This window comes from Lithobates pipiens, unplaced genomic scaffold, assembly GCF_037356315.1.
Source record: "Lithobates pipiens isolate NorthernLeopardFrog02 unplaced genomic scaffold, aLitPip1_a1.2 Scaffold_1, whole genome shotgun sequence".
Classification (NCBI taxonomy): domain Eukaryota; kingdom Metazoa; phylum Chordata; class Amphibia; order Anura; family Ranidae; genus Lithobates; species Lithobates pipiens.
In genome coordinates this window covers 147,006,237-147,027,466 of record NW_027507685.1, presented here as the reverse complement: position 1 = coordinate 147,027,466, position 21,230 = coordinate 147,006,237, and the positions used below count along the sequence as shown (strand labels likewise).

The following is a 21,230-nucleotide window of genomic DNA, read 5'->3' as shown; positions in this document are numbered from 1 at the left end:
AGGGCCACGAACAGGTACGTTAATCTGCCTGTACGTGCCCTTCTGCCGCAGTATATCTGCGTGAGGTGGTCGGGAAGCGGTTAAATATATTCCTTAGTAGACATAAAAAATATAAATCCTTGTATTAATATTATTTTAGCGGTAAAAGTAGCAGTGATATTATCACTGTTGTGTGTAGCCGGTGCAGGGAACAGAGCTGTGGAAGGGACCCAGAAGGCCCCGCCCACTACAGGCTGCCTGCACATAACTACAGGAGGGGCGGAGACAAGACCAGTCCCCCTGCACAAGGAGAGGGAGCAGCAGTGACCGGTTTTCATTACAGGAGCCCCTGCACAGAGGCAATGTATCACACTGGATTATTGCACAAAAGAAATAGAAAGAGCACCCATCTGGGGGAGTACACTTGTCTCTTGTACAATATCTTATTATCCCACAGTCAGCTTTAAACTTTCAGTGAGAGACAGTGTGCCTGAAAGGGAACTGCTTATACTATGCTCTCTCTTTAGTGCTATGGGAAGCTTTTGTTATTATTATTATTATTATTATTAGAAGTTCATTTATAAAACAAAGATTGGCAACCTGTTGGTATAAAATTAAAATAAAACTGCAGCAAAACCGCTATACCTTGATGTCAAAGGAAACCTGTAAGGAGAGAAGTATGAGTAAAATAATAATGGTATACAAGTAGATGTAAACCCTTCCATATACCCAGTGAAATGATTGGTCTCAGGTGATCCACGGAGATTAAACAAATCATCCTACATAAGTTGTACCTGTTTATCTACAGTATTCTCTTCTCTACATCCATTCAAAGTGCAAAATTTATAAAGCTTGTCAGAGCTGTCAGAAAAAAGGGCAGAGAGCTGAAATTACACTCTGCAGAGCCCAGTGAGGAGAGCTCTGAGAGCTAATTGGAGGGAAGGGACACACCCCCCTCCACACAGCACACAGAGTCAGAGCTGAGTTTGCCAATCACAGGCTGTGTGTTGGAGGTTCCTCCCCTGTCACTTTTTTTTTTCTTGGTGTCAGGAAAACTTGTCAGAAGTGATTCATTCTGATAGCTGTGTAATGAGGCAGCAGACAGAAAACACACTTAGTGCTCTGGAATGGTACAAGTAGACACTATAGAGGGATATGCTTTGTGAATAATTCATGTCTGAAGTTGAATTACTTTAATGGCACAGTTTTACCATAGCTGAATATTTGATATTGGCACTTTTCTCCTGACCTTTGTGCTCAGACGCTGTCCCCAGAGCTGTATCTCTTTACAGCAAGTACGTTACTGTATTTTCACTTATTATGACTAAATTCTTTGGAGGATGCGTAGAAAATCTTACAATTATACTTAATGTCTTCTGCTACACCCAGGGCTCTCCCGAGCCCTTCAGCCAATTACACTTTTAATTCCTAATTTATTACATTATATATTGCGGTGGTAGTTACAGCAAGAACAAGTATGCGGCGTGCATTATGATTCATTTATCCTTATTAATTTAGGTATAAGTGGTTTATTTACTCACGGCACAGACAGCACAGATTTATTTTGCTTGTTGTGTGTAGATGCAATGATTACAATCTTTGTGTTTTAATTTGCTGTTTCTGTACAGTGATCATTATGGTATACTGAAAGCGAATCATGCGACTTTCTCAGGTAAAGCCACGGATCTTAATGATTGGGATAGTGTAAAGAATAAAGAGAAGCAGTCACGTCTTTGTACTTAAGTTTCATAGTTTCATAGTTAGTAAGGTTGAATAAAGACACCAGTCCATTCAGTTCAACCTGAGTGAGTGTCTACAATTGTCCCTATCCATGTACGTTACACACACATTTGAGGCATGTAAAAACATGCAGTAATACATGTTATATGCATTGGTTCCAGCATATGCACGCTTGTGAATTTGTCCCCTGTGGTTTGTAAAGACTGGTTCTCTTTAATTGGTTGCTCCATTTAAAGCTTATGCTGGAATCACTCACTAGTTCCTATATCTCTCAGTGCATTTCTGCATCAGAGTTCCCAGCTCCGCCCACCTGCCACACTCATTATAAGGAGGATGCACTACTACAGTTCATGTCTTCTTTAATTATTTATTGAGGAAAGTTCAGCAGGAAGAATGAGACTTTTACACTTGGCTTTAGCAAGGGGTAGAGACAGGAATTCCAGTGCAGAAATCTCCTGGCTGGATTACAGGAGCAATATAGGAAAAACATGGATGATTGAGTTTATCAGCACCCAGGTATAATAGAATGATCCATTAGAAATGTTCAAGTAACATGATATTAAAGTGTTATTAAAGAGGTTGTAAAGGTAGATATAAAAAAAATAACAAACATGTCTATACTTACCTACACTGTGCAATGGAACCGCACTGAGTGGGCGGGAACCTCCTCTTTTCGGGTCCCCCGCCAGCGCTCCTGTCACCTCCTCTCTTGCCAGTGCCCCCATGGGAAGCCGCTTCCCATGGGGGCACTTGTGTGTGCTCGCACCCAAGTCCCTCTGCTGCGTCCCTTGACACAGACGGCGGGACTCGGCCCGCCCCCCTCTTCCTCGTCACTGGCTTTGATTGACTGCACTGGGAGCCAATGACTCCCGGTGTCCCAGCAAAGCCAGCGAGACCCGGAAGTGAGAGGAGAAAAGATCTGCAGACGTGCACGGCACTGGATAGAATGAGGTGTAGGTAAGTAAAGGGGGGCTGAGGGGGGATGCTCCCAACTAAACATTTTTTACCTTAATGCAAGGAATGCATTAAGGTAAAAAAACTTTTAGACTTTACAACCCCTTTAACGACTTCAGCCCCGGAAGGATTTGCCCCCTTAAAGCGGAGGTCCACCCTGGAACCCTCCCCCCCTCCGTCGACACAATTGGCACCTTTCAGGGGGGAGGGGGGTGCAGGTACCTGTACAGTACAGGTATCTGCAACCACTTCCGGCATAGATTCTGCAGAAGGTACGCCCCTTTCCGCAGAATCTACGCCCCTTTCCGAAGGTCCCCCACTGCCTGCTGGGAAACACACGGATCCCAGAGACAGCGGGGACCATCCTTATTGCGCAGCGCAGTAGGGAACCGGGAAATGAAGCCGAAAGGCTCCACTTCCTTATTCCCATACCCAAGATGGCGGCGGCAGCACCCGAGAGACGATCGAGAGATCGGCTTCGGGTGCCGACATCGCGGGTGCGCTGGGCGGGTAAGTGTCATTATTTTAAAAGTCAGCAGCTGCAGTATTTGTAGCTGCTGGCTTTTAAAAAAAAAAAAACGGCGGACTCCCGCTTTAATGACCAGGCCATTTTTGCGATACGGCACTGCGTTGCTTTAACTGACAATTTCGCAGTCATGCTGTGTTGTACCCAAACAAAATTGACCTCTTTTTTTCTCCACACATAGAGCTTTCTTTTGGTGGTATTTGCTCACCTCTGCGGTTTTTATTTTTTGCACTATAAACAACAAAAAGCGTAAATTTTGAAGAAAAAAAAAACTGTATTTTTTACTTTTTGCTCTAAATATCCCCAATTTTTTTTTTTTAAACAAATGTATTCATCAGTTTGGGCCAGTATGTATTCGTCTACATATTTTGGCTAAAAACAATCGCAGTAACCGTATATTGATTGGGTTAAGCAAAAGTTATAACGTCTACAAAATAGGGGATAGATTTATGGCATTTTTACTTATTAATTTTTACTATTAATAGCGGCGATCTGCGTTTTTAGCGGAACTGCGACGTTGCGGTGGACAGATCAGACACTTTTGCCATTTTTTGGGGACCACTGCCATTTATACAGCGATCAGAGCTAACAATAGCCACTGATTACTGTATAAATGTCACTGGCAGGGAAGAGATTAAGGGGGTCCTAGGAAGGTGTTTCTAACTGTGGGGGGAGTGAATGTAGTGACTGGGAGTAGAGAGACATCGCTGTTTCTAATCACTACAAACAGCAGATCTCACTCCTCTCCCTGACAGAACAGGGATCTGTCTGTTTACATTGACATATCCCCCATTCTGTCTCTCTCATCGCGGCTGCCGGGCACGTGCATCAGCTCCTACGTCACGCGGCGGGCGTGCGTGCCTGCTAAGGCTATTTAAAGGGCCACTGTATAGCTATGGCGATTTGCCCAGGAGAGCCAACCTGCCGCCATATAACGATGGCGGCTGGTCGTCTAGTGATTAAACCAACAACAGATAAATTAGTCTGTATATGCAGTAAAAACAGACAAAAAATAAACTCAGTGCTCGTTTGAGGAGAGACCCTGAAGGTTTACGCAGATCAAATAAATGTGATTTAAAAAAGTCACTCAATAAGAGGGACAAAGTCCATAGCAACAGTCTCTAAGATGAAGAGGGAGAGGAATCCATGTACCAACACTAAGGGCAGCCAGTGTAAGGAGCTCGAAGCAGTCTCTGCAATGCAACAAAGGAACAGAAACACAACGCCTCTAAGTGCAGTACTGGTAAACCATTAAATAAGTCAAAAGTAAAACTACTCACAAAGGGAGCATAAACACAAGCATGATAGTAATCCTGCTGCAAAATCCGGGGGGTGGTTTTCTCCTAAACGACTGTGTCTCTGGAGTGCAGCTGACAGCTCGTACGGGTGGATTCCAGCATTTTCAGCCTATGGGAACAGCAGGGAACACAGAGGAGATCGGAGATGACGGGTGCAGGGTGAGAGGAGGCTCTGTGTTTCTTTAACCCTCTGCATTGTTTAAAAAGGCTGTCTCCAAAAAATAACCTGATATTTGCAGAGCCAAGGGACAGGCTGCACATGCTCAGTTTGGTGTGTATTGCTAGAGATTTTTTTTTTGTTTCTTTTCTTGGGAGAGTGCATGTGATCAGAACAGGGCCAATCAGCACTGTCCAGACAGAGGAGCAGGGGTCTTGCGTTCTCATTGAACAATCGTGGGAGAATGAAAACTCCTTCTACAAGCTTTAACCAGACTTCACAAGACTGCCATATACTGCTTATGAGAAAAAGTATTTAGCCGTTTATATTCACTAAAATAATTACATTTCCATGTTCTGTGTACTGTGGGAGACCATATATAGTGAATGTAGGGTCCTGGGTTTAGTAACACTTTAAAGTCAAAGTTTTTTGTTTATATATATATATATATATATATATATATATATATATATATATATATATATATATATATATATATAATTTATATAAATAAAATATATGCTATATACTTACCTGCTCTGTGCAACGATATTGCACACAGCTGGCTTCATAGTTCTACTTTGTTGGTCCCCCTCCAGAGCTCTCTGCTCCTCCTCTCTTCCGCATGCAAACTGTGTGCTGTGGAGCACCCATGTGGGCATGCTTCCAAGCCATGCTTTGTGAGTCCATATATGCACACAACACAGCTTGGCCACACCCCCCGCTTCCTCCTCATAGGATTTGACTGACAGCAGCAAGTGCCAATGTGAAGCCTTTGAATTCAGGAAGAGGGGAGAATGAGGGCGCTTGCGGGGACAGCGCTGGATCATGAGAGGTGTCAGGTAAGTGTTGGGGGGTGGGGGGGGGTGGATGTGGACAGGTAGTGTGGTGTGGCATTTTTTTACCTTAATGCAGGGAATACATTAGGGTTAATAAGCACCCAGACCTTAGAACCATTTTAATACATTGTAGATAAAGGCACAGATAAATCTGCTGAGACAGAAGCATGATTTACTACCTTACTATCTTTTTTGCAGGATGGACGGATCGAGTTTGCAGAATTTATCCAGGCTTTATCTGTCACTTCACGCGGGACCCTGGATGAGAAACTGAGATGTAAGTCCCCTAGATTGCAAAGGGTATATACAGTATGTTGCCAAATGGATCTATTTAAAGAGGCCCTACCACAAGATTAGTCAATTCATCAAAAATCTTCCTATAAGATTATATACCCGTCAGCCATAACTTTAGGACCACCCACCTAATATTGAGTAGGTCTCCTTTGGTTGCCAAAACAGCCCTAGCCCGTTGAGGCATGGACTCCACTAGACATCTGAATGTATACTGTGGTACCTGGCACCAAGCCATCAGTAGCAGATCCTTTAACCACTTGCTTTCTGGGCACTTAAACCCCCCTCCTGCCCAGACCAATTTTCAGCTTTCAGTGCTGATGCACTTTGAATGACAATTGTGCGGTCATACAACACTGTACCCAAATGAAATTTTTATCATTTTTTTCCCACAAATAGAGCTTTCTTTGGGTGGTATTTAATTACAGCTGGGAGTTTTATTTTTTGCTAAACAAACAAAAAAAGATGCAAAAAAAAAAAAAATCATGTTTCATAGTTTGTTATAAAATTTTGCAAACAGGTCATTTTTCACCTTCATTGAAATGCGCTGATGAGGCGGCACTAAGGGGCACTGATAGGCTGCACCGGTGGGCACTGATAGGCTGCACCGGTGGGCACTGATAGGCTACACTGGTGGGCACTGATAGGCTACACTGGTGGGCACTGATAGGCTGCACTGGTGGGCACTGATGGGCACAGTTAAGGTGGCACTAATAGGCACAGATAAGGTGGCACCGATAGGCACAGATAAGGCAGTACTGATGGGCACAGATAAGGCGGCACTGATGGGCAAAGATGGGCACAGATAAGATGGCACTGATGGGTGGCACTGATGGGTGGCACTAAGGGGCACTGATAGGTACCACTGATAGATGGGACTGATGGGCACTGATAGGTGGCACTGATAGGTGGCTCTGATAGGTAGCACTGCTGGGCACTGATGGGCGGCACTGATGGGCACTGGTAGATGACACTGATGGGCACGGATATGTGGCACTGGGGTGCAGCACTGTTGTTGAGGCAGATTGTGGACACTGATAGGTGGCACTGTGGGCACTGATGGGAGGAAAAATAGCCGATTACTGGCTCTGTTGTGTCACATAATCAGCTGTCATTGGCTGACAGCTGATCACGTGGTAAGGGGTCGGGATCGACCCCTTGTTCCGATCCGTGATCAGGCGAGTTTTATAGACTCGCTGATCACAGAGCGCACCGCGTGCGCCCCTCAGGGGGCGCGCAGGCCGCTCGTGCACGGGACGACGTCAATAGACATAGTCCCGGCAAAGCAGGTCCGCGCTGTAGCCGTCATTCGGCTATAGCGCGGATCTCTAGTGGTTACGTTCTCCAAGTAGCGGGATGGGGCCTCCATGGATTGGACTTGTTTTTCTAGCAGATCAGCAGATCCCATGAATGTTCGATTAAATTGAGATCTGGAGAATTTGGAAGCCAATTCAACACCTCAAACTCATTGTTGTGTTCCTCAAATCATTTTTTACCCTTTTTTGCAGTGTGGCAGGGCAAATTATCCTGCTAAAGTACACTGCCATCAGGTAAAACCACTTTATGAAGGGATGTTATTGGTCAGCAACAATGTTTAGGTAGGTGGTACATGTCAAGTAACATCCACATGAGTGGCAGGATCTAAGGTTTCCAAGCAGAACATTGCTCAAAGCAACACACTGCCTCTGCCAGCTTGCCCTTTTCACAACACAATCTGTTGTGAAATGTGTAATGTCAATGGTCTTGCTGCCCTCCTCAGAACAATGGATGTCCTTAGAACTGAAACATATAGAGACGAAAGGAGCGTGCACCGACCTTGTGCATTACTAAAGATAACATTTATTAAAAAGTGTAACAGCAATAGTAATATAAACAAATGTGATAAAAAGGCTTGCCAGTACACCAGCAAATGGAACCGTGTCTCTAGACACCTGCAACCTGGACCGGGTGTTAGAGGGGGACCAGATGGCGTCACAAACGGCTTATGCGTTTCGAGGGAGGACCCTCTTCCTCAGAGCCACAGCCGCTTTTTGTTTTTTTCTTTTTTATCTGGTCCCTCCTAACACCCAGTCCAGGTTGCAGGTGTCTAGAAACACGGTTCCATTTACAGGTGTACTGACAAGCCTTTTTATCACATTTGTTTGTATTACTATTGCTGCTACACTTTTTAATAAATGTTATATTTTTGCACAAGGTCGGTGCGCCCTCCTTTCTTCTCTATATGTTTCGGCTTGCCTTTTTCCCTATACTGCATCCTGGTGCCATCTCTTCCCCAGGTAAGTGACACACGCACACACGCACACACGCACACACGCACACACGCGCACACGCACACACACACACACACACACACACACCATCAGACTGAGCCACCTTCTTCCATTGCTCTGTGATTCAGTTTTGATGCTCATGTAGGCACTTTTGGCTGTGGACACGGGCCAGCATGGGCACCCTTACCAGTCTGGCCCCTAATCCTGGGATGATGCCAGCAGCTGCAGACATCGCACCAGTACTGTTGTTTAGAGCTGGTGATTGGCGCTAAAAGCCGCTCGGCTGTTATCCTAAAAGAGCAGGAGGGGACGCCCCTCCTGCCGCCTTCTGCTACTCTTCCCAGGCCTCCCGTTCCACCGGGAGACTCGAGCCACCAGGTCTTGATCGGGTCTCTGATATAAAATCCCAGAAGCGATGTCAGAACGGCTCTTCCAGTTTACTTGGCTGCCCATGGCTCCAATTTTTAAAAAAATGACCGTATTCAGAATCGCAAATTTTTAAGTGCAAAAGGAGGGATTTGGGGTCTTTTAGACCCCCCGATCCCTCCATAAAGAGTACCTCTTATCACCTATTACTGTCACAAGGGATGTTTACAAGGGATCAGATTTTTTATTTTATTTTTATTTTATTTATGGAAACATAATAAAATTGTCAGTAAATATTTAATACTATTTTAATACTATTTAAAATACTATTTTCTGTTCCTTTTTAAAATGCTATATATATTTTTTTTTAATAGGTGACACGTCTCTTTAAAAAGATTTTATAAGCAAAGAGTGAAAGCACTTTGTTTAGCTTTGAAAAGTGTGTCCCCATTGGAGAGAATTACTTTTACTTCCTGTCCCAGTAACTAGGTGTTATAAGAAAATGATGGGAATATCTGCAAACAGTCACAGCAGCAAAAACACTTTTTAGTACAGTAGAGAAACATTATAAACTTTCACAAATTTTTTTTTTTATTGTGCCTTTTTGCCCCAGTGACACCACTTTGTGCTCTTTCTTGTTAACTCTCCAATGGTGTCACAGATAGCAGTAAAATCAGTTTCCATTTCTTTCCTTAAGAAAAAATAAATAGTCTTTGCAGTAATTGGTTATAAACAAAGTCATATTATTGCAGTTATTTCACCTCTTCTGGGGGAATAATGAGATCCTCTGACAGTTGGATTTGCTGGGAGATTTTCCAGTCTGTTATAATTTATTGGCTCATTTCAACAAAGACTTTGTGAGAAATGTTTAGCTGATTCTCCATTGTTCTTGGCTGCCATCCCAAAGATCGCATCATTTATAAATGTTCATATTTATGTGCATATCTGACAAATAAAAGATCTTTAACAGTCAAATTATCTATGATATTATACAGTATATGATTAGAGAAAAGAGGTTTGTGTCCAAGAATGACTTTTGTTTCCTTCATTTAGGGGCATTTAAATTGTATGACCTGGATAATGACGGCTACATCACACGAAACGAGATGCTGGATATTGTGGATGCAATTTACCAGATGGTGGTAAGTTTGGATCGAATGTATCCAAAAAATCACGTAATCCAAATGCAAACACAATCAAATTATTTTAACATTTTCCATTTATAAAAAGAAAAAAAAAAGTTGAACTTCATGCATATCGCTAAATACACATTTGAAATGCATACAGTTAGGTGCATATATATTTGGACACAGGCACAATATTTATACTTTTGGCTCTGTATGCCACCAGAATAAAATTAAACAATCCAAATGAATTTGAAATGCGGACTTTCAGCCTTAATTCAAGGGGATGAACATAAATATCAAGTACAAATTTTTGAGACTGCAACCATTTTTATACACAGACCCCCTTTTTCAAGGACTCAAAATTTTCATTTTTAATATTTTGTTGAGAATCATTTATTGGCAATGACTGCCTGAAGTCTGGAACCCATGGACTTGGTTTCCTCCTTTCTGATGTTTTACCAGGCTCTAACTGCAGTGGTCTTTAGTTGTTCTTTGTGGGTCTTTCTGCCTTTAGTTTTGCCTTCAGCAAGTGAAATGCATGCTCAATTAAAGAGGAGCTGCACCTAAAAAAAAAATATTAAAAGCCAGCAGCTACTAATATTGCAGCTGCTGACTTTTAATAATATCCCACTTACCTGTCCCAGGTTCCAGCGATGTCGGCGGCAGATGACGAGCGATCGCTCGTCTCGCTGCAGCCACCGCCGCCATCCTCTGTCAGGGAATCGGGAAGTGAAGCATGAGGGCTTCACTGCCCGGTTCCCTACTGCGCATGCGCGAGTCGCGCTGCGCTTCTCTTATGGTCCCCCGCTGTGTCTCTGGGAACTGTGTGTTTCCCAGAACACAACGGGGGGGGGGGGGGGGGGCGGAGCGATGCGGGGGTCTGCAGCGGTCTGGCCGGAAGTGGGTGCAGTTACCTGGATTATTCAGGTAACTGCACCCCCCTCCCCCCTGAAAGGTGCCGATTGTGGCACCGGAGGGGGGGAGGGATAATACTAGCGGAACTTCCCCTTTAGGGTGAAGAACCGCTTTAAGTTGAGATCAGGTGATTGGCTTGGCCATTGCAGAATATTCCACTTCTTTTCCTTTACCTGGGTTGCTTTTGCAGTGTGTTTTGGATCATTTTCCATCTGTACTGTGAAGCGCCATCCAATCAACCTTGCTGCATTTGGCTGAATCTGGGCTGCCAGTATATCTCTAAACACTGCAGAGTTCATCCGGCTGCTTCTGTCACATCATCAATAAACAACAATGACCCAGTGTCACTGGATACCATGCATGTTCATGCCATCACACTGACTCCACCATGTTTTACAGATGACGGTATGTGCTTTGGATCATGAGCTGTTCCAAGCCTCCTCCACACTTTTTTCTTCCCATCATTCTGGTACAGATTAGTCTTAGTTTCCTCCGTCCTAAGAATGTTTTTCCAGAACTGGTCTGGCTTTTTTAGATGTTTTTAGCAGTCTAATCTGGCTTTTCTATTCTTGAGGCTTATGAATGGTTTGCACCTCATGGTGAACCCTCTGTATTTGCTCTTGTGAAGTCTTCTCTTGATTGTAGACTGACAATAATACACCCACTTGCTGGAGAGTGTCCTTCACTTGTCTGGATGTTGTGAATGGGTTTTTCTTTACCATAGAGAAGATCCTGCGATCATCCACCACATTTGTCTTCTGTGGACCTCCATGCCTTTTTGTGTTGCTGAGCTGTTTTTTTTCCCTCAGAATGTACCAAACTGTTGTTTTGGCCACTCTTATGCCGTGTACACACGATCAGACTATCCAGCGGACTTGGTCCGCCGGACAATCCGCCCGTTTGTGAGTTCCGGCGGACTTTTTTTCCCCCAAAGGTCTGGCGGACTTAGAAAGTAGTTTTGACTCAAAAATTGTCCGCCGGACTCGCAGGCAATCCAGCCGTCTGTGTGCTAGCCCCCCCACTCCAAAGCACCTTGTCCCCATGTTGATGAGGACAAGGGCCTCTTCCCGACAACCCTGGCTGTTGGTTGTCGGTGTCTGCGGGCGGGGGGCTTAACGGAATCCGGGAGCCCCCTTTAACAAGGGGGCCCCCAGATACCAGCCCCCCACCCTATATGAATGAGTATGGGGTACAATGCACCCCTACCCATTCACTTGGTGAAAAAAATGTTAATAAAACACAACACAAGGTTTTAAAATAATTTATTGCACAGCTCCGGGGGTCTTCTTCTGTCTTGGGGGGTCTTCTCGCCGGACTCCTCCTCTATCATCTGCTCTTTTGCTAGTTCTTTTACTAGCGGAAGAGCCTGGCTTTCTTCTTTGTCGCCGTCCGGGGGTCTTCTTCCGACTTCGGGAGTCTTGGCCCCCTCTTTGGTTCTTCTTGCCGGGCCTCCGCTCTCTTCCTATAGCTCTTTTAGTAGCGGTGGCCCAGTCTTCTGTCGCCGCTGCCTCTTCTTCCGACTTCGGGGGTCTGGTCCCCCTCTTCGGTTCTTCTTGCTGGGCATCCGCTCCTTCTTCCAGCTCTTTTACTAGCGGTGGCCCGGTCTTCTGTCGTCGTCGCTGCCGCCACCTTCTCTTTTCTTCTTAAAACCGTGCTGTGTTTTATTTACATTTTTTTCACCAGGTGAATGGGTAGGGGTACATTGTACTCCATACTCTTTCACATAGGGTGGGGGGCGGTATCTGGGGGCCCCCTTATTAAAGGGGGCTCCCAGATTCCGATAAGCCCCCCGCCCACAGACCCCGACAACCAACGGCCAAGGTTGTCAGGATGAGGCCCTTGTCCTCATCAACATGGGGACAAGGTGCTAAAGCACCCCCCCCCCCATGTTGAGGGATCGCGGCCTGGTACGGCTCAGGAGGGGGGGCGCTCGCTCGTCCGTACCCCCTTTCCCGACCGGCCAGGTTGCATGCTCGGATAAGGGTCTTATATGGACCTGGGGGGGACCCGCACGCCATTTTTTCGGCGCAGGGCTTCCCCTTTAAATCCATACCAGGTGTCGGGGCCAGCGACGTGTCAATCTCGCCACCAGAGGCAGCGACATTGACTTCCTTTGCTAGTCCCGGCTACCTGGAGCCGCGTTCAAAATGAACGGACTTTCCTCCGTGTGTGGGCAAGTCCGTTCATTTCAAAAGTCCGGCCGACTCCCCCCATAGTCAGGCAGACCTAGTCCGCCGGAAAAATCCGGTTGTGTGTGGGCAGGTCCGCTCGTTCGGAAAGTCCGGCGGACTTTCCGGCGGTTTGTCCGCCAGACTAAGTCCGCCGGATAGTCTGATCGTGTGTACGCGGCATTAAAGTTGCTGCTATCTCTCTGATGGGGTTGTTTAGATTTTGAAGCCTTACAATGGCCTGTTTCACTTGCATAGACAGCTCCTTTGACTGCATGATGTAGGTTCACAGCAATAGATTCCAAATGCAAATCAACTCCAGACCTTTTACCTGCTTAATTGATGAAGAAATAACAAAGGAGTAGCCCACACCTGGCCATGAAACAGCTTTTGATTCAATTGTCCAATTACTTTTGGTCCCTTGAAAAAGGGGTGATGGATATTCTTAAGAGCTGTAATTCCTAAACCCTTCCTCCGATTTGGATGTACATACTCTCAAATTAAACTTGAGAGTGTGCACTTTCAGCGCATATCCATTATATAACTATAGCTTGAATATGGTTTGGTAAATACCTGCAAAAATACAAAAGTTGTGCCTGTGTCCAAATATATATGGACCGAACTATATATACAAACACTTTTCACCAACGAAAAGAACTAAAATTCAGTTCAGCCAGTCTTGGAATTCAGCCAGTTCTTCCAAATAGCACATCTAGTGAAGTTAAAGTATATGTTGGGGTAAAAAAAAAAAGATATCTGTCCTATGCATGCATACTTGTTTGTGTTTAATCCCATTAAAAACTCTGCAAGTGTAGAATCTGCTCTGACAGAAATTCAGTGTGCTCTTAAGTTCCAGTTTGGGCTGACAACAGTGCCTATGCTGCAATGAAATCCCAACCTGCCGGACTACAGAACTCAACCTATTCCCCACACCTCCCTGTCCTTTTGCACATGCATACATTGATTTCTTTCCAGTATAACAATGCTGCTGACTCCAGTGGTGGATGGTGTTTTTTTTGGGGGGGGAGCAAACAAGCACCCTAATCTCCCCCTCTCCAGTTCGGCCAGGGGCAAACCCCCCACCACATCTAGTTTGCTCATTTCCGGGCAGGCGGCGTGCGGGCGTCTCCTCCTCCTATGCGTCCAATAGGATTGCCTGTCCTTTTAAGGCCAATCAGGTGACGGGTCTCAGAACCTGCTTCCCGATTGGCCCAGGAGGAGGATCAGTGGGAGAATAGCGAATATTCACTATTCTCACACAACTGGCTCTAATCACATCCTTTAACACCCCCCCCCCATTGGAATCCCCCTGATTGTAGATTAGGGGGGCGAATGCATGGAATGGTGGTTGGCGCCCCTAATGGACGGGCCACCACTGCTTGACTCCAAAGAGACTGCACACATACACAACAAATATAGGGAAATTACTCATGGGAGATGTAGTTCTGGGAGCCCTGCCTACATCAGTAAGAACAGAGCAGCTGTTTCTGCAATGTTTTTACAAACATGGTGATGATGTTACAGGGACTAATAAAAGCTGTTTCACACTGCAGGAATCAGATTAAAGAAAAATTGCCCCACCTCTGCACTTTGAATATACAGTATATCAATGTGTTATTGTTATTTCTGTCCCCACCTGGAGGAATGTCCCCATCAGTTCTGGTCACAGTCTTTCACCAGAACAGAAAGTGAGGGGAATTCACTCAATTGGGACACAGTCAGAAATAAAAATTCAACAGAGACTTTAACCCTGTCCCATGTTCTAAAGCAGGGGTCTCCAAACCATTGCCCGGGGACAAGATGTGGCCCTTTGCTTGCTCTAACCCAACCCTTAGGGCACTATTTCATCCACTGATACCAACAATGGGGCATAATTCCACCCAATGACACCAGTGAAGGGGAGCAATTCCTCCCAATGACACTAACGATGGGGTACAATTTCTCCCAATGACACCAATAATGGGACACAATTCCTCCCAATGACACCAATGATGGGACACAATTTCTCCCAATGACACCAACAATGGGGCCAAATAGTTTTTTCCCACAGATGTCAGGACCTTTTCTACTCTCAGTGGCCACAGTCCAGCTCCCCTAAAGTCTGAAGGATGGTAAACTGCCCTTTATCCTCTTTCGTTCATTGATGGACACAGCTCCAGTAATCTTGACCGTAGGTTATTATGCCACCTTCAGGAGAGGACTAGGCAGAACATGTAATACATGTGAAAAACAACAGAACTTTACAGTTCCGCCCAGGGGGCAGTCCCTCTTGTGATAACCCCTCAGCCTGCTTCCTGCAGCTCAGTTTTTTTCTGCCTGGTGAAGGAGAAGGACCTAGGCTCCCTGTCGGGACCATCGGTCCTGGGGATTTTTTTCTGGATAATATAGATCCTTGTAGTCTTCCCCAGCCTGGCCATCAAGCGTGTGCAGACCCTAACTTTGCGCTGGGTCAGCCACGACATGCCCCTCAGGCTCCAGGGGCGGCCCGGTGCGTGCAATGCTCCGGGGCACACATATGACCGGACTACCGATGTCTTTGTCACAGTGTGCCATGGCCAGCAGCTACCCCGTACTGCTCGAGTGTGGCTCTGTGATGGGATGTCCCCAGCTTGTCCGGATGTTAAGTACAGCTCTTCATGCCTTGGCGGGATTGAGCAGCTGGGCATTCCCCGAGAGGTCGATTAGGGGGTCCCTCTCCTCCCTCTCTTCTCTCCCTGTCCCTATTTTCCTCTCCCCCCCCCCCCTGTGGGGGATGCTGCATGACTGGGCTACTGAGCGGTATGTGTACCTGGGCCAGGGGTCCTCCGGGGGCTCTTATCCTAAATTGGGGGCTGCGCTGGTTGTCTGTGTCCCTGGGTTGTCTGTGGTCTCCCTGCTGGTGTCTGTGGACTCTGCATGTGCTGTCGCCATTGCGCGGTCTACCGCCATTATCTCTGTTCATTCACTGTGTATAGTTACTTGTCGCCTATTTTTTGTGAGTCTCTGTGGAAAGCATGGTCAGGGGCCATTTCCCCGAAGTTCTGTGGCCATTTTCCCTGTGATTCGTCCTCTATACAGGGTTCTCAGCGGCCATTTTTTGTAGCCTCAGCGTGTTTTTTCTCTTCAGCGCTCTTCCCTGTACCTCAGAACAGTGCAGTGTTTTGCTCTGGACACCTGGGAGCTGACACTGGACACAGGCACCTGTAGCAGCACGGAGCAGCACCCGGTCAGGGTGGTGAGTCCTGTGGTGGGGGCCCCTCAGTCTGCAGCAGCTAGGAGGGTGGGATTAAGAACCTGTCTTAAGTGCCCAAGGGTGGCAAACAGGGTGGGTCAGCATGGCTTCAGAAACTGGTGATTCTTCCCCAGAACTCCCTGCAATTGCCACCGGCTCATCTGCAAACAATGCAGTTCCTTTGGACGCTTTGTCGGCGGTCCTTGAAACTTTCATTGCCAGGGTGGAGGTGGTGTACGGGCACAAAGGTGGTAAAAAACGCCCCCCCCCCCCCCCCCCCCGTCCTCTGGGGAGAGTTCTGATGTGTCAGAGGACACCGACCAGGATCAATCGGACAGTGAGGATGATTCCCCATCTGGGTACGCGCAAGACAAAGCGCTAGTTGGAGCACTTATTACAGCTGTGCGTGATACCCTGAAAATTCAGGATACAGCAGGATCCTCTGCTGAAGTAGCGCTCCCTTTTTGGTCCCGTAAGCCAGCCCATACAACTAAGGTGTTTCTGTATCTGACTTATTTCGATAAGTTCATATACAAGGAATGGGGAAACCTGCAATGGACCTTTTCCGTCCCAAAAAGAATGGTGGACTGTTACCCCTTTGGGGGAACCTTCTTAAAAAATGGTTGGCTCCCCCGGTCCCCCCAGTATCCAGGTTAAACAAAGTAACCTCGATCCCGGTGGAAGGGACTCCTGCATTTAAGGACCCTACCAACAGGAAGGCAAAGGCAGTGGCCCGTTCCTTGTTTACGGTAGTGGGGTCAGCGTTGCGACCAGTACTGGCCACAGCATTAGTCTCACAGACACTTACTGAGTGGGCAAAATTATTGCACTGTGAGTTGGAGAAGCAGCAGGCCTCTCCTGTCAGCGTGGAACTGACAGACTAGTTAGTGCGCAGCCTTAAGTACGTCTGTCACGCGGCCCTGGATACGCTTCCCTTGCTCTCCAGGGCATCTGTGTCAGCAGTGGTGCTGCGGCGCCTGATTTGGCTGAAATGCTGGTCTGCAGACCAGGCATCTAAGAAAGCCTCTTGGCCACCAAACAGATTCTTCCCCTCCAGCATACCCTCATATCACCTCAGATTTAAAGGAGGATGTGGCTATCACCATGCGAACCCTGCAGGAATTTGGTTGGTTCTTGTGCCGACTCGGCACCTGGAGTACCTAGACTTACTGCTGGACTCCATGGTAGCAAAAGTTTTATCCCTTCAGACAAACTGCAGACTCTCAGAGCCGCGGTGAAGCTATTGATGAACTGCAGGTGGTCGTCCCTGCACTTCTGTATGCGGGTCCTGGAGCTCATGGTGGCCTCCTTCGAGGCGGTACCGTACGCCCAATTTCACAACAGAGTCTTGCAGAAGTTGATATTGACAAAATGGGGCAAATCTCCGTTATCGCTGGATCGACAGATTTGGGTGAGCCAGTTAGTCAGGGATTCCCTTCTCTGGTGGCTGAGATCTCCGGCACTTCGGTCCGGGAAGTCATTCCTACCTCTGCATTGGACAGTGATCACAACAGATGCCAGCCTGACCGGCTGGGGTGGAGTATTGCCAGTACAGTCGACCCAGAGCCTCTGGTCGAGGGAGGAATCCAAGTTGCCAATTAATGTGCTCGAGCTCCGAGCGATCAGGCTATGCCTCTCCACATGGTCGATGAGACTAAGAGGGCGTCCGATCAGGATCCAGTCATACAATGCCACAGTGGTGGCATATGTCAACCACCAAGGAGGAACAAGAAGCTCGGCTGCAGCACGGGAGGTCACTCACATCCTTCAGTGGGCAGAGCAGCATGTACCGGCCCTGTCAGCCATATACATCCCAGGAGTAGGAAACTGGTGGGCGGACTATCTAAGTCACCAGATGCTGGACCCAGGAGAGTGGTTGTTGCATCCGGAGGTGTTCAGGCTTCTGTGCCTGTGGTGGGGCACACCAGATGTGGCTCTTCTAGCCTCCCGGGTCAATCGAAAGGTGCGGTGGTTCGTATCCAGGACAAGAGATCCTTGGGCGGATGCGTCAGCGGACTGGTGACTCCATGGGATAAGTATTGACTGATCTACACCTTTCCTCTGTTAAAACTGCTACCACGTCTGTTCTGCAGAGTGGAGGCCGAAGTGATCCCAGTGATACTGATGGCCCCAGATTGGCCTTGGTGTCCTTGGTACGCCGACCTAGTATGCCTGTTGGCGGACGCTTCCTGGAGGTTACCGATGAGAGAAGACCTTCTGTCCCAAGGTCCAATTCTCAATCCTGCTTTACCGTCACTGGCTTTAACTGCATGGCTGTTGAAAGCCAGGTGCTAAGGAACCGAGGTCTGTCAGACTCAGTAATCTCCACTATGCTGAGGGCACAAAAATCTTCTTCTCGGAAGATATACCAACGTATGTGGAAGGCTTGTATCTCCATGTGTGAGGAGATGCGTTTCCAAGATACTGCTGTTCCTACAGCTAGGAGTAGACCAGAAACTGGCTTTAAGCACCATCAAGGGACAGATTTCAGCCTTGGCTGTCTTTTTCCAATGACCCCTGGCGTCTCACTCTCTGCTTGAGCACCTTTTATACAAGGGGTCAGGCATGTAGTCCCTCCGGTACGTCCACCTTTGCCTCCATGGGATCTGAACCTGGTGCTTTTGGTGCTCCAGAAACTGCCGTTTGAGAACATCAGGGAAATTCCCTTGTTGATTCTTTCTTAGAAAGTGGTCTTCCTAGTGGCCATTACATCGGCCAGGAGGGTTTTGGAACTGGCGGCCTTATCTTGCAAGTTGCCCTATCTGGTTATCCACAAGGATAAGGTGGTGTTGCGTCCGCAACCTTCTTTTCTACCGAAGGTGGTTTCGGCTTTTCACCTCAATGAAGACATTGGGTTACCATCTCTGTGTCCTAAACCGACACATCCTAAGGAGGTGGCCCTCAATTCCCTGGACATGGTCTGGGCTTTAAGGGTTTATCTGTCTGCCATGGCTCCCCTCCGTTCGTTTCAGTAGCTGGTCCGAATAAAGGATTGGTGGTCTCGTTGTCCACCATTTCCAGGTGGATTAGACAGATCGTGGTCCAGGCTTATGCCTTAAAGGGGCATGTGCCCCCTTTCCTGTCACAGCCCATTCCACCAGGGCAATTGAGACCTCTTGGGCCTTCCGACATCAAGCGTCAGTAGCCCAGGTGTGTAAGGCGGCGACTTGGTCATCAGTTCACCCCTTTACAAAGTTCTACAAAGTGGATGTAAGCGCATCTTCTGATGGCTGTTTTAGCCGCAAAGTTTTGCAGGCAGCCGTGTAATGTTGCAATTTTACACTCTTTCTTCTGTTAAGAGAAAGTTACCTTTTTTGAATGTTAATGCACTCTGATGCATATGTTGACCGCAAGTTCTATGCGGTTGGTTCACATGGTGACTCCCCCATTACGGAGCACCTCCTGGTTGTGGGTGAAGTTATGTTGCTGTTCCCACCCCTCGTTATGACACTGCTTGGGGACATCCCTACGGTCAAGATTACTGTAGCTGTGTCCGTCAATAAACGAAAGAGAAAATAGGATTTTTGTACTCACCGTAAATTCCTTTTCTCTGAAGTTCATTGACGGACACAGCACCCTCCACTCCGATTGGTTTACGTTATACTGCTTATTGACGTACTGAGCTGCAAGAAGCAGGCTGAGGGTTCATTACCAGAGGGACTGCCCCCCCTGGGCGGAACTGTAAAGTTCTGTTGTTTTTCACATGTATTACATGTTCTGCCTAGTCCTCTGCTGAAGGTGGCGTAATAACTTATGGTCAAGATTACTGGAGCTGTGTCCGTCAATGAACTTCAGAGAAAGGATTTTACCATGAGTACAAAAATCCTATTTTTGTTTGGAAAGTTTGGCGACCCTTGGCCTAAAGCAAAAACAATGACAGGAATTGGGCTTTACGACCTACAATGTGCCAAATTGTCAGTACTGAAATATGTAACCAAAATCAAATGACCAGCTATTGCACAACGTAATGCAGCCTATTGATGAGAATACATATGAAGTTCATTTGTGTGTTCAGTTGTGTGGGTTTTTTTTGGTTTGTTTCAGGGTAACACAGTGGAACTTCCAGAGGAGGAAAACACTCCAGAGAAGAGGGTGGACCGGATTTTTGCAATGATGGACAAGGTAAGAGGAAGGGGCAGTATGTTATAAGATAATTGCAGCAAGGGTTGCAGTTAGGCTTGGTTCACACCAATGCAGTTTTCTTTTGTTGGGCAGAATAAAAAGGCAAAATCACGGCAAAAAGCACACTACATGCTCTTCTGCAGCTTCTCCATTGAAGTCTGTTGATCCAAAAAGCACCGTTTTGCATATAAAAAAGTGCCTGGGCCTTTCCAAAAAGCAGTGGCTGAAAAAAACATACACGTGAACGTGTCCCTTGGGAAACCAAGTTAAATGGACTATAGTGTGTTTCTGCAAAAAGCCCTAAAATATGCATAGGGTGGGAACCAGGCCTTATTGGGCACTCTGTTGGGTGCTCTTCAAAAAGGGCCACAAATAAAAAACTGTAACATAGCATCAACCTGTATTTATGCTAAAACAACAATAAACTGAATCATCCCCGAATTGGCTGTTTTTCCAGCATCTTTTTTAATGACAATAACAGCTTTTATTAACCACTTCCCACCCGGCCACTGCATATGTAGGGCCGGTGGGTCGCTCTCTCCTTCTGAGTGGACGTTCATGAACGTCCCTGAGAAGGAGGGGGATCACGCACGTGGGCCCGCACGTGGGCCCGCACAGCGGCGCTATCCCGATGCGCTTGTGTCACCCGGACGCGGCGCATCTCAGATCGGCAGTAGGGCTCCGTGATTGGCCCTCCTGATCACATGACGGCCGTGTCCAATCACAGCTGTCATGTAATGTAAATAGAGAGTCAGTTGCTAGGCGATCGGCTCTCCTCTCCTCACACATTAGTTGTCGGTGAGGAGAGGAGAACGAATCACTGCAGCCGACTGATGATTAGTGTGTATGAGCTGTTTTTTACAGCTTTTTACACACTGATCACCAGCATAGTAACACACAGTGTAAAACACGGAATGTCCCAAAACAAATGCCCCCAAAAACACATGTCACCCACATATGTCCCAGTAAAATCACATGTCCCAATGATTATCTGCACACACATATGACCGTAATCGCCTGCGCACATCTGTACGTGATCATTTGCGTACATCTGTCCGTGATCACACAAACCAATTATTATACACTTAACGGGATTTTTTTTTTTTTACCAAAGATATGTAGCAAAATGCATCTTAGCTTAAATTCAGGACAAAATTAGATTTGATTGGATTTCTTTTAAAATATAATAAATAAAATTTAGTTTAGTTTTTAGTTTTAGTTTAGTTTTTCCAATTTTCCGCTCTTTTTTCGCTTATATCGCAAAAAG

General features: G+C 46.6%; 1 protein-coding gene across 1 annotated transcript in view; it reads left to right on the top strand.

Annotated features, from left to right (window-relative positions):
• NCS1 (neuronal calcium sensor 1) overlaps positions 1–21,230 on the top strand; it is a 167,489-nt gene that overhangs the window by 128,243 nt on the left and 18,016 nt on the right. The window contains exons 4-6 of the mRNA XM_077478232.1: positions 5,692–5,770; positions 9,474–9,562; positions 19,886–19,963. Of these exons, the coding sequence (XP_077334358.1) occupies positions 5,692–5,770; positions 9,474–9,562; positions 19,886–19,963 (246 nt within the window). The remainder of the gene's footprint in view (positions 1–5,691; positions 5,771–9,473; positions 9,563–19,885; positions 19,964–21,230) is intronic.